Source organism: Panthera uncia, chromosome A2 (assembly GCF_023721935.1).
Source record: "Panthera uncia isolate 11264 chromosome A2, Puncia_PCG_1.0, whole genome shotgun sequence".
NCBI classification, from domain to species: Eukaryota; Metazoa; Chordata; class Mammalia; order Carnivora; family Felidae; genus Panthera; species Panthera uncia.
The window spans coordinates 72,208,780-72,222,981 of NC_064816.1; the positions used below are offsets into that span (position 1 = coordinate 72,208,780).

Below are 14,202 nucleotides of genomic sequence, written 5' to 3' on the forward strand. Positions count from 1 at the left end.
TCCACTCCTGAGACAGGAAAATCTAAATGTGACTATACCACTGAGTTGTTTAGATTGAGTCCAAATTCTAGAATCTGCAGACTCTCCTCCCCTTTTCTCCACCATAAAAAGCTCTTTCTGGTTAGGCCTCAGGGTTCCACACCCTTTCTGGTGGCACTTCTGTCATTTGGTTCATTCTCAGAACAAACACAGATGAAGTTGATCTGACCTGCACAATGCACATTTGACCCTGTCATTACATTCCATAGTTATTTCCTCAGGAAACATCTCTGACACAAGAATACTTGTTTTCCATTACGTACATTTTCCCTCTAAAAATTAGAAAAAACTTTAAACGTCTGAGAGCAGAAAAATATGTTAAATAATTATTTTATTTCCGTGAAATATTCTATATCCACTTAAAATTATATTTATATCATTTATACATCACAGAAAATTATTCATTTAGGAAGGAAAATCAAATATGCAATAAAAAAACGATATATTGCATAGGAATATATTTATAAAAATAAAAACATAAATACGTCCATGCAAATCAGAAAGACAAGAAGAAAATAACCAAATGGCTTCAAGCATGTCTGCATATTCCAAAGTTTCTGCAATAAAGTGACTGTATTATTTTTAAATTATCATTTTTAAAACAACGTATACATATATTGGCAGTATGGCCACCATAATGGGAAATTACAAACAAAAAATGAGCAGGGGAAAAAAATGAAACTGTCAACACGGGTGTGGCTGAATATTTCGAGGGGCAGTCTGTGATCTACAAACACTTTTACAGAAAGTATGTATTAGTCTCAAAGTCAGGGAAGATAAAAAAAAAAAAGTTGTCATGAGAAACCAAGGTACAGGTTAGGGATAGAGCCTCCTCATGCACAAAGGAAGCAGCCTGCCTCACAGCTGCTTTCCTCTTGTCAGATAAGACACCTCAAACAACACATTTTTTTTTCCCTCTGAGAGTGTCTGCCTGCTTTAGAGCCAAGAACAAATCTGGCACAGGAGAATGAACAGAATCTTAAGAAAAGATTGCGTCCCACATCTTAACCTCATACATGTCACACAGTTCAGGTGACATTTGTGGTGACATAAATAGATAAAGGTATGGCTGTTGGAAGCCTTCACTTTCCATCCTCTTGAATGGCTGTAGACACACAGGGGCAGATGAAACGCCTTCCCACTTGGACATGAGCCCGGGGAAGATGGTCATGACACGTCTTCCTGTTTGTGAGTGACTCTCCACCTGTCAGCTTAATGGCACTTGAGCCCCAATTCTGATGTCTTGGAATTACTTGAGAGTCCTAAATAAAGCCAAACATTTAATTAAAATGTATGCTTTGCATAACTGAAAAGTGAATGTAAGCCAGGTCTTTTGGCTACGGCCAACAAATCATCTCCTTGGACACCAACTGCAAACTGGACTAGGTCAACAAAGACCATATCTGTGGTTGGAAAATGTCCAAATTCATGTAACAATCTGAGACGTTTTTATGCTGAAAAGCTGCAGATCAGGGAACAACAGTGGTGCTCTGGTCTAGAGGGACTCCCATTCTTCCCCCCGCCTGCCAACACCCGGTTCCATGGGCATGAAGGTTCTTCCAAGATGGGACAGGCCATGAGGACTGGCAGCAAATCCCACAGTGTAAGGGAACTCAGATAATTTGGGGTGGGGAGCAATGTGAGGATGAATCGAGAGACTCAGTGGTGTGCAGGCAGGAAGGCAGGGGCTGTGCCGGCCTGAGGTTGAGGTCATGGCTGCAGCAAGCGTGTGCTTGGCTGAAGCTGTGTGCCTGCTTAGCAGAGACCCGAAAGAGTGCAAGCCAGCCACAGACTCTTGTGTGACCCTGAGGTGATGGGCATATGTAGAGGAGCTGTGAAAATACTCAACAAAAATTTTAAGCCGGGAAGACTTATACTTTTGCACATGAAGTCTATGTGCTAGTTGCCTAAAATATGAATATGCTACCCAATCTATACAAAATAACCATTTGGTAAGGGTCACAGTCTTAAGGTGCTTGAACACAATCCCTAGTTAATCTTGGCTACGACTAAGCTATGTAGACAAAGGTGTGATCTCTAGGAAGCTAGGCTACAAAATAAAATAACTAAAAGAAAACAAGAGAGTCATGAGCAATCATACACGGCAGGGGATATAATATCACAGATTTAGTCCAAGCAACTCACTGAGCGTACAAACAACATGGAAAACAAACTTTTGTGGAAAAAGGAGTACATGCAATATATTTTCAGCAGCATAGTTTTCAATAAAAAAATATGAAGACAGGCAAAGAATCAGAAAAGTGTGACTATTCTTAGGAGGAAAAGCCCCCACAACTCAACACACACTGTCCTTGAGTGTGTCCAGATATTTTCTTTAACAAAGACTTCAAAGCAGCTATTACAAATTGTGTTCAAGAAAAAAAAAACCCTCTAGAAATCCATGCTTAAAGCAATAAAGGACATTATGACAACAAAAAGTCAACAAAGAGTTATTCTAATGATAGATACCCAAATTACAGAACAGAACATATGTTTAAAATAAATAAAATCTATAATCGAAACGTTTTATACCTGAAGTGAAATATTCGCTAGAGAGCTTTAAATTGAGAGAGCAGAAGAAACCATCTCAGTATGAGGGAACTTGTTCCACCTAATAAAGGGCATCTCTGAAAACCCATATGTAATCATATGTAATGTTGACAGACTGAATGCTTTCCCCCCAAGACCAGGAACAAGACAAAGATGTCTGCTCTTGTCACTTCTAGTCCACATGGTATTAAAGTTTCTAGACAGTGCAACTCAGTCAAGTAAAGATCTCTATCAGATTGAAAAGGAAATACAAAAATGTATCCACAGATGACATGATCCTGTAGGCGAGTATTTCCATGGAATCTACACGCACACAAAACCAAAACTACACTTCGTAAACAAGGTTAGCATCGTCACAAGGTACACACTCAAAGTACAGAATATCAGTTGTATTTCTACGTACTAACAGGCAAAATTGAAACTGAAACTGACGAAAGAATTCCTTTTGCAATAGAACCAAAAATAATAACACATTTAGGAATCAATTTCACAAAAGACGAGCAAATCTTCTTTGTTGATAAATATAAAAGAAGGTAGAGAAGAAATTAAAAATATCAGAATAAATGCAGAGAGCGCCCATGGTCATGGATTAGAAGATTCAATGTTATGATGGCAATTCTTACCACATTCACTAACGATTCAATGAGCAGGCTTTGTGGACCCGTATTAATAAACTCGCCCTAGAATTGACATGGCAACCTAAAGACCTAGATTTAACAAAAAAAAATTTTTTTGAGAAAGAACACACTTGGAGGACCGATAAGGTCACCCTGCAGAAGCAGTTGGCGGAGGCAGGGGTGCACCCAAATTTGACTTGCGTGTTGAGACTGAGAAAGTCGCACGCACGGAGGGTATGAACAGGTTTATTACTGACACAGTTGGGGTCCTGGGGACAGCAGGGTGAGCCTTTCAAGCAAGGCCTTACAGCACCTGATTTCAGAGCTCACAGAAGAATTCAGTTACATAATTAAGCCAGTGTGGTCCTGGTGCAGAGAGAGCCTACAGGTCACTGGAAGGGAACTGAGAGCCAGGAATAAACCCGTATTTATGGTCAGCTGGATTTTGATAAATGTGCTGAGTAAATTCAGTGCAAGACAGGATAGACTTTTCAACAAATGCTTCAGCTACAACTGGGTATCTGAGGGCAGAAGAATGACCTTCATTCCTTACCTCCTCCATGTATGAAAAATAATTCACAATGGGCCATAAACTTAACGGAAGAGCTAACACTATAAAATCTACTAGAAGAAAAGATAGGAGAGAATCTTTCTGACACAGGATGAAGGCAAGGAGTTCTTAGAAATGACCCCAAGCAGGGGCGCCTGGGTGGCTCAGTCAATTAAGGGTGGACTTGGGAGTTGGTCATGATCTCAGGGTTCACGAGTTCAGGTCCCGTGTCGGGCTCTGGGCTGACAGCTCAGAGCCTGGAACCTGCTTCGGATTCTGTCTCCCTCTCTCTTGCCCCTCCCCCTGTCGTGCTCTGTATCTATCTCTCTCAAAAATACATAAACATTTAAAACATTTAGAAATGACCCCAAACACATTATCCATAAAAGAATACATCCTGATGAATTGGACTTCATCAAAATTCAAAACGTGTGCTTCAAGAGGCTCCATGAAGAAAATGAAAGACTACGGCCTGGGGAAAAATATTTGTGAATCATATAAAGGACTTTTATCTGGAAAGGACTTTTATCTAGAATGTATAAAGAACTCCTACACCTCAGTAAGAAGACAACATAACTTAAAAAAACAATAAAAGGCTTAAAACACACCTTTATCTGAAGGAGATACATAAACAACTAATAAGTACCTCTCAGTATTTTCAATATCACCATTCATTAGGGGCACACAAATGAAAACCACAAAGAGACACCATTTCACCCCTGCTAGAATGTCTATCATCAACAAGATAATCTCTAATGTGTCAGTGAGAACAGGGAGAAACAGATTTTTAAAAAATGAAATATAATTAGCATACAGTGTTATATTAGTTGCAGGTGCACAATATAATCAACAATTCTATGAAGTATTCAGTGCTCATCACAATAAATGTTCTTAATAACATTTATCTATTTCCCCCATCCTCCCACCCACCACCCCCTCTGGCAACCAGCTGTCTGTTCTCTGTATTTAGGAATCTGTTTTTTGTTAGTCTGTTTCATTTGTGTTTCTTCTTTTGTGTCTTAAAGTCCACATATAAGTGAACTAGTATAGTTATTGTCTTTCTCTGTCTGAGTTACTTCACTTAACATTACACTCTTTCAGTCCATCCATGTTGTTGCAAATGGAAAAACTTCATTCTTTTTTAAGAATGTGTACATATTCCATTGTCTATATGTATACCAAGAAGAACCACATTCTTACACACTGCTGGAGGGAACCAAAATGTCGCAGCCGCTTTGGAAACCTACAGACCCAAGGAATCCTCTGTTAGAAATCGGTCTAATAGAAATAAAAATAAATGTTGTCACAAAGACATGCATGCCATAAATTTATAGCAGGATTAATCATAATAGCAAAAGTTGGCAATAATTCCAATGTTATCCACTGGTGAATTATCAAAATGCTGTTATCCACTCAGTGCAATAGTATTCAGCAATACAAAGGGACAAACTACTTATGCATGCAACATGAATGACCCTCAAAAACATTACGCTAAGTAGAAGAAGCCAGATGTAAAAAACTACACATTGTATAATTTAATTTATGTTAATTGTCTAAAAAGGACAGATTTATAAAATAAAAAGTGATCAGTGGTTTATCCAGAACTGGAAATAGGAGCAAGGAATAAGTGGAAATAAAGAAACTACTTTGGATGATATAATTGCTCTACAATTTTATTGTTTAAAAAGTATAAATTGACGAAAAACCATGAAATCAATCACAAATTTACAAGGGATGAATTTTATGCTATGCAAATTATACCTCTTAAAGCTATTTTTTTTTTAAATCAAGGTTAAGTAATACCCTCAGCAGTGATGTCTCCATTCTTTTCGAACATTTTATTAAACATTAGAAATATCGTATTTTGGAGGCACCTGGGTGGCTCAGTCGGTTAAGTGTCCGACTTTGGCTCAGGTCACGATCTCAGGGTTCGTGAGTTCGAGCCCCATATTGGGCTCTGTGCTGCCAGCTCAAAGCCTGGAGCCTGCTTCGGATTCTGTATTTCCCCCTCTTTCTCTGCCCCTTTCCTGCTTGTGCTTACTCTCTCTTTCAAAAACAATAAACATTAAAAAATTTTTAAATATTTATAGAAATACTGTGTTTCAGATCTACTGACTATAAATATGGTGACTCCTAACTGCTTATTTAAGCAAGAACACATCAGAAAAATGAAAGGCATTCTAACAATACGTACTTGGGGACACAGGACTTAGCCAGATTGGCCCAGACAATCCAGCCTGTGTGCTGGTTACTTTCAGAAGGTGTCAGATTCCAATTTCATGCCTCCATCCAGATTTGCTTAGCACAGATTATATATTATACAAAGTCTTCATTCTCAGTGTCTCCATGACTTAGAACGTGACAAAGTAGCTTTTCCTCAGCATCACGACTGGTTCACTTCCGCTGCGTGACCACACGTGACACCTTCAACCCTGTCGTCTGACAGAGGCTTGTGCTTCCTCATCCTTCCACGGAGCACACAGGTGAGCAGGACATGGTTAGACCCACACGCAAACCTGCAAACCAACCACCTATATAGCCTCTCAGAGCACATCTAACAATTTTTCAAATCTCTAGGATATTAAAATTCAAACCACTCCTTTATAAGGGAAAATGTTAACACTTTAAATTTTGGTTACTCTGACTGATGTCTTTCTTTCTCCTTTCTTCTCATTCCTTCTTTCCACAGTTGTAAATCTACTAAGTGCCGGCACTGCCCTGGGCGCTGGAGAAGGAAAGTCAAGAGCAGGCGAGCAGCCCCAGATGCCTTCTTGTCCCCCAGGCGCCAATCAGCGGTGTGTCAGTCCCAGGACAGCAGAAACACAGACTCCTGCTCTGTGTAATTTTTAGCCAGTAGCCTAATGAGCCAGCCCTGCTTTACAGGAGAATCTTCTTTTCTAGGCGCCTTAATTCCAATAATAAGTTTAATTTTAATTCTTTCCTAACTTGCATGTTTATACAATGAAAATATAATACAATAAAGTAAGTCACTTTGAACACTCCTTCTCTGCCTACTACTTAGCCACATTTTGTCTTGAACAAAGCAGCTACCCAGGAGGACACCCTGACGGTGTTCAAGTTCAGCGCCATAATCCAATGAACTGGTCATGCTCCCAGCCACCACTAGGTGGGGGTAAAAGTCAGAGGCAGGAAGCCAATGGATTCAGGACTGGAAAGTTTGACGAAGAATGTCTAAGGTGTTATTCCTTCTATTACTATTATCTGGCTCTTCTGAACTTGTAATTGAGTAAATATGTTACTACTGAGAAATTGTATTAGTCTTAGAAAAATAAAGGTTATGCAGAAGTACGACTTAAAGTGTGAACTTCCTTTTTTCAAAAGAACAAGTCCTAGGACATAAAAAAAAAATCTCCATGAAATAACTCTCATAATGAGGTAATCAAGAGTTTAATCCCTCTTTAAGTTTCTGCTGGCTGAGAAAGAGATTTTCTGCTAATTCGTATCCATATTTCATCTGACTCTATGCTTTTGTGTTTTTTTAATCTTTTTTTCTTAATGTTTATTTATTTTTGAGAGAGAGAGAGAGAGAGAGAGAGAGAATCTGAAGCAGGCTCCAGGCCCCGAGCTTCCAGCACAGAGTGGGACATGGGGTTTGAACTCTCAAACCGTGAGATCATTACCCGAGCTGACATTGGAGTCTTAACTGACTGAGCCACCCAGGCACTCCTATGCTTTTGTGTTTTAATCTGCTTTTAGATCCAATGTCAATAGTCTGGAATATCAAGTTACTTGTAGTTCCCCTGAGTCACTATGTCACATTTCTGTGCCTTTGATCTTTCATTTGAGTCTTTCTGCCTGGAATCTGCTTTACCGTCTGTGTATGGGTGTGCTTCTGATATTTACTAAGCTCGATGCTGGGAATAAAATAACACAGTCTGTAAGTCAAGTTTCCATCCCAGTGATAGAACGAGGCCAGGTCAGTGCTGAAGGCAGTGCAGCCCGCACAGGTGGAAGAAATGTCCTAGGAAATGCAGAGAATGTTCTCCCAGGAGCCAGGGGGTGGGGGGTGGGGAGCTTTCTCTCCTGTGTGTAGAGGATTGCAGAGAAGAGTGTGAAGGGTGGAAGACGCAAGCTGCACAAAGGGTTGATGGTGTGGCATGCATGTTTCCAGAAACACTGAGAGAACACAAGGAGACGGTACCCGGAGATTGGACAACTGCGTTAGGGTGGTGACAACGTGCTTTCTATCAGGCTAAGGACCCATGACTTCCTCAATCCTTTATGTCACTGAAGGATCTGGGGCAGGAGAAGAGATGATCAATGTTGTGTTTCTATTCATACGGAAAAGCTGCACACGGATTAGCTATGGGTGTGGACTCCAGCTATGACATCCCAACCCCACAAAGAGACCTGTCTGTGCCACAAGCACCCAATGCCTGGAGCAGCTCTGCCAGCCTGGGCCCTCCCACGTCACCCTGTCCCCGGCTGCTAAACGCTGATCAGGCCAGAGTGGGCTTCTCCGTGGTGCCCAACCCCTGACTGGCTACTCGTGCTCCCTCTCCTCCCTCGGTCTAACAGTCTGGTGTGCTGGGACACTCAGGTTTGTTCTCCACAAGGTCCAGCCTGCAAAGGCCTCTCCTCACTGGAGGGACCCCTGGAATTCAGAGCCAGGGCTCCCCCTGGCGGTTGGGGAGCCCAGAGACAATCCCACGGGACCTGGGCCTTGTCCCTCCTTCCTCCAACTAGGATCCTAGCAATGTGACAGGTGACCAGTGTGATGCCCCAGTAGCCTTGACTGACAGAATGGAGGTCAGGGGACATGGGTGTCAAGCTCAGGAAGTATTAAGCAAGTGCAGAGTCAGTATGTGTTAGCAAATCACCACACACACACACACACACACATCCCAGCCAGAGTGAGCTACCTGGAAGAGAAGGTATTTTACATTCTGACACTAATTAAATTTACAGGCACACACTAAATGCAATGTAGTACTAATGTCCTTGTATCACCAAACATCTGACAACCTTCACAATCAGCAATTTCTTCTTACACGAGCCGCGTTTTTTGGTTACATTTCTTTCCGACACGTTTATGTTTATAGGTACATAAAATTAAGAGATCGTATAGAATGAAAAGCACAATCGCTGGCTCAATGTTTATACAAGGGAATTCTTAATATCTTTCGATTGATTAACTCTTTTTTTTTTCTCCCTGTAACTCCATACTCAATGTCAGCTTATCAGGGGTGAACATCATTCCCCACCAGTTCACGTCTCCGCCAGCGTCCATCCGGGTTCCTTACTGCATTCAGTGTAGAAACAGTACAACTCAGTCTTTGTGTCCCCGGTAACCGATAAAGTCCCCACCAATTTCTCTGTGTTCAGACTCTGTTGCAGGGACCTTATGTAAAAGTGCAAGGAGCAAATACACGAGACACTGAGTGATTGATGAGTTCAGAGATGTCCAGACACACTGACGCCAGGATCAGCGTGGAGGAAAATCTCAAACTGAATATAACAGGAAATGATAGAAGGCTTTTATGATATTGAAGAGGGAAGAGTTTTCTGAAACAGGACTTCAAAGTATGTAAAGGATATAGTCATACAAACATTTGACTACAAAACTGAGAATCACTATTTAGTGAAAGTGCTTTCATGAAGTTTAGATAGTAGATTAGCTGAGGATATTTGCAACAGCTAAAACTCACACAGGATAAATATCAAAGAGAAACAAATTCATTCAAGTCAAGAAGTAATTAAGAACAATTACTATAACCTTAATTTTAATTATTTAATGTTTATACAATCTACCTTTATTTTTATGTATAATCTATTTGTAATGATGTATTATAACAATACTTGTATAATGCCCAATATCTATTTTTTGTATTTATAAGATTTATAAATTACTGTTAATAGGTAATGTAAGGTTGTCTGGGTGGGTCAGTTGGTTGAGCGTCCGACTCTTGATTTTGGCTCAGGTCATGATCCCAGGATCTTGGGATCGAACCCACATTGGGATTCGCACTGAGCTTGGAGTCTGCTCAAGATTGTCTGTCTGTGTCTCTCTGTCTCTCCCTCTGCCTCTGTCCCCCACTTGTACACTCTCTCTCGAAAATAAAAAATAAATAGGAACTGTAAGAATAACTAACAATCTTGATTTGCCAGACACTCTCCTAAGTGTTCCATGTGTATAAAATTATTTAATCCTCACCAACCTGTGAGGTGTGGGTTGATTTCCCTTTTCACAGACGAGGAAGCTGAGATTCAGCGCATTGAGAACCGGGTCCGGTCACACGGCCAGGAAAAGTGGGCCCGGCCGTGGGCAGCCTGGCTCCTCTGGGTGCTGTAGCCTCTGCCACCGGCCTCCTTTCTGCTGCACCCAAAGGACACGGACGGCCAAGTGTCCGAGGGACAGACTTCAGTGGGTGCCAGGTATGAAAAGAGACCCTCAGCTTCCTCATCAGCAGCCCAGGGCAATAACCTGCTGAAACAATGTGATCCTGTTTGGTGGCCATCAGGTTGGTAAAAACTATGATGTCAGATAATAAGCACAGTATTTAGAGACAAGGTGTATGTGTATTTCCTGGCAGCCGCAACCCCGGGATGACGCTCCCAGGGAAACGTGACTCCCAGCATGCAGAGACCCTGAGGTGTGGGTGCCAGCCTCGCTGGTGACAGCCAGTATGCGCAGCAGGACAAATGACTGTCACTGGCGGTGGAGGGATTCATGCAGTGGTTGCAACCAGCGGCAGAAGGAGCAGCACAGAGGAGCAGTGAGCCTAGTGGACAGACGGAGGGACAGACACGGATTGATGGGAATGGGATGCCGTTTACATAAATGTAAGGATGTGTTATTCAAAGCAAATCTCAGGGTGTCTGGGTGGCTCAGCTGGTTAAGTGTCTCACTCTTGATTTCGGTTCAGGTCATGATCTCACAGTGGGTGAGACTGAGCCCCATGTAGGGTTCTGCACTGACAGCACAGAACCTGTTGCGGATTCTCTCTCTGCTCCTCCTCTGCTCGTGCTCACTCTCTCCCTCCCTCTAGCAAAATAAATTAAAACTTAAAAAAAAGAAACAACCACATTTCTATAGTTTTCACAGGTACATAAGACACCAAACATATCAGTCAATCCTCTCATTGAGGCTGAAAAAAACAAAACAAAACAAAACAAAACAAAACAAAAAACAGCTTCCAAGAAGGACCCATTTACCTACAACTCCTAAACACAGTGAGTACACAACTGGAAAAACAAGTTTCCTGCCAAGTATTTCTGGACTCTTCCACTGACCAGGCTGGGTCTTTCCTGTAACAGACTTCACTTCTCTGGGCTCCAGTAAGAATTATAAGGTGTATGACATACCTGTAATGGCCAGGAGGGGGCGCGAGAAGTCAGAGTAAGTACCAAGCAAACTACCATAGTTTTTAAGCACAATATTGAAAACAAATGGGTAAGTATAACAACACCACGTTTTGCAGTCAAAGCAACAGCTCAATGAGGACAGAAATTAATCCCTGAATCACAAACAACCAAGCAGATTACCTGGGGCACGTGCTTCCTTAACCTGAAGGTCTTGAAGTTAGTTCTTGCTGTGCTCTTAGCTAGACAATCTCAAGTACGTTACTTACCCTCTCTAAGCCTCTGTCTCATCCGCAGAATGGGATGAAGAACACCTACTTTATGCAAGGAAGGAATCAAGATGTACAATGCTTGACACTGAATAAAGTATTTGCTGGCTTAATGATTTTTCTGTTACGGCCTTTAAAAAATAGTTTCTCACGGGGCACCTGGGTGGCTCAGTCAGTTAAGTGTCCAACTTCGGCTCAGGTCATGATCTCGCGGTTTGTGGGTTCGAGCCCCGCGTCAGGCTCTGTGCTGACAGCTCAGAGCCAGGAGGCTGCTACAGATTCTGTGTCTCCCTCTCTCTGTTCCCTTCCCCGCTCACTCTCTCTCTCTCTCAAAAATTAATAAACATAAAAATAGTCCTTCACAAAAGGCAAGCAACTGTTAATTCACAAGTGCTAGAATTTCTACTACATTCGAGGTCCAGCGCTAATAACGACTCTTCAAGAATAGCTTATGCTCTTTGCTTATTGGCGTGTGAGAGATAGTCTTGAGTTCTGCTATCATTCTGAAGTTTCCTCCTGGCTCCTTACTCTTTAGAGCTTAAAAGTAACTCTATATGTATGTTGAATTCTACGTTTAGAAAATGGAGGTGTGATGGGTTTTGGAATTTCATAGACTTGGGTTTGAATCAAGTCTCCATTATTTATGTGATTCTGAGCAGCTGAAACATTTTAAGATTCCAGTTAGTTGATCTGTCAAATGTGGTTGGTATAACTACTTTGACATGTTATTATGAGGAACAAGTGGGTATAAGGACCACATTGTACTTAAAACTGACGGATCTCTTTTATTTACAAAGCAACCAACTTGGCCAAATCCCAGACCCAGGATAGATGAAGTCTCCAGAGTAGGCATTGTTATTCCCATTTACAATGACTTTCCGAAGGACACACATCCTTCAAGTGGCAGGGCTTGGCCTGGAGCTGTCATTCTGTCCTTGTCAATGTAATAAATCTTCACAGACTCAGGAGGTGTCATTCAGAGCTTTCAAATGTCCCTGTTGGGCAGCTCCATGCTGAGAAGGACCTCTCCCCTCAGCCACCATGTGTCAGATTACAGCATCGGCTGCTCAGAGAGTGGGGGGGCCCCTGGCTGGGCCCCACGACAGGACCACTCACCAGACAAATGGTTCTGGAAGGCTGGCCACACGTGGAGGCGTCTGAACGGGCAGGTCCCTGAAGGCCGCGTGCACCTGGCAGCCACGGAGCCTATGGGAAAGGCAGGCAGGATGTGGAGCTTTGGCTGAGGTTTCGGGCTGCCCTCAACTCTTCTGGAAAGTGCCCTGGCCCAGCCCTGCCCCGGCACCAGCAGGGGATGGGGCTGGTTTCTGGGAAGCTGCGGGCGCCCCGAGCAGTACCGGGCCCGGGAGAGTGAACTGGGCCCTAGTGAGGCTTCCTCTCTCCCCCACTGTCAACCCCTGTTTTATTCCAGTGTGTTCAGTAGTCATTTGCATAGTCACATTCCCATCCATGTCCCAGCCCAGAAACCCCTGGGTAGCTCAGTTGGTTGAGTGTCTGTCTTTGGGCTCAGGTCATGATCTCACAGTTTGTGCGTTTGAGTCCCACATCGGGCTCTCTGCAGTCTACGCAGAGCCCAATTAAGATCTTTTGTCCCCCCCTCTCTCTGCCCCTCCCCTGCACATACTTTTTTTCTTAAATACAATGAATACACATTAAAAAAAAATTGTATATTTGCATTTTCCCCTTGCACTGACCTCTTGGTTGGTGACACTGTCAACATGAATTTTAAAATCTAAATGTAAATAAATTATAATCACCACTAATAATGCTAGGCCCAGAAGATATAATTTTTTTTAATGTTGATTTATTTTTGAGAGACAGAAAGAGAGAGAGCATGAGCAGGGGAGGGACAGACACAGAATCCGAAGCAGGCTCCAGGCTCTGAGCTGTCAGCACAGAACCCAACGTGGGGCTTGAACTCACGAGGCACGAGATCATGACCTGAGCTGAAGTCAGACGCTTAACCAACTCAGCCACCCAGATGCCCCTAGGTCCAGAGGATATAAACGAAGATCTTTTTTCATTCTCACCCTCTCCCCACTCCCCCCTGCCAGGACACGTTGCGCTCCACAAATAAACGCTGGTGTCAATACTGTGCTCTTTTCTGTGCCATAGTTTTATAGTTTAACTTTCGTGGGGAGATTTCTCTTGTTACTTTTTTTAAGAATTCTCTTTCCATTCTAGTGTGACGGCAGTTTTATATTTTCTTAAGTGTCAACCATGACACATCTGTCCCAGCAAGGATTTTCTGGGACCATGACACTCACGCTTGTCTGGGACAGTCTGCTCTCGGAGCTGCTCCTGTGACAGCCTCGCATCCCCTGCACGTGGTCCCCGAGCAGAGGATGGTCAGCCAGAGTCCTTGCCCTTCCTTCCTTCCGAGCTTCTGCGATGACACCTGTTATTGTGCTCTTTTACAGAGTAGCAATTCTAGCATATACGGGGCGACATCTCATTTAATCGAGCGATCAGTGCGGTGCTCAGGTGTAGTCCATTTCCAATGAAGGGATTACTATTATTGCTGGTGCTCTTGTTCCACATTTCTCAGCACCTGACCATTGATGGTTCCTCTCCCCCTTGTGGTCAGATCTGGCTCTGCCCTCAGGTCCCTCCCACTTTCCCACCTCTCTCTCCCCAGTACCTGCAGGCACCTAAGGGACACAGAGCTCAGACCCTAACCTACCCTCTGCCACTCACCCAGTCTCCTTCCAGCGGGTGCAGCCGGGAGGTCACCCTGGGCTCCTCTCCACAGGTGGGAAGCAGAACCATGCTGGGCCCCCTCGCCTTCCTGTGCACCCTCCTGTTTCCTGGTAAGTCCTGATTCCCTCCCCGGAGA

The 14,202-nt window shown here is 43.0% G+C and overlaps 1 gene segment (V, D, J or C); it reads left to right on the forward strand.

Moving 5' to 3' along the window:
• Window positions 1-14,202, forward strand: part of LOC125929817 (T cell receptor gamma constant 2-like) — a 134,505-nt gene that overhangs the window by 82,715 nt on the left and 37,588 nt on the right. Inside the window, 1 exon segment of the C gene segment in view lies at window positions 14,095-14,176. Coding sequence covers window positions 14,134-14,176 — 43 coding nt within the window.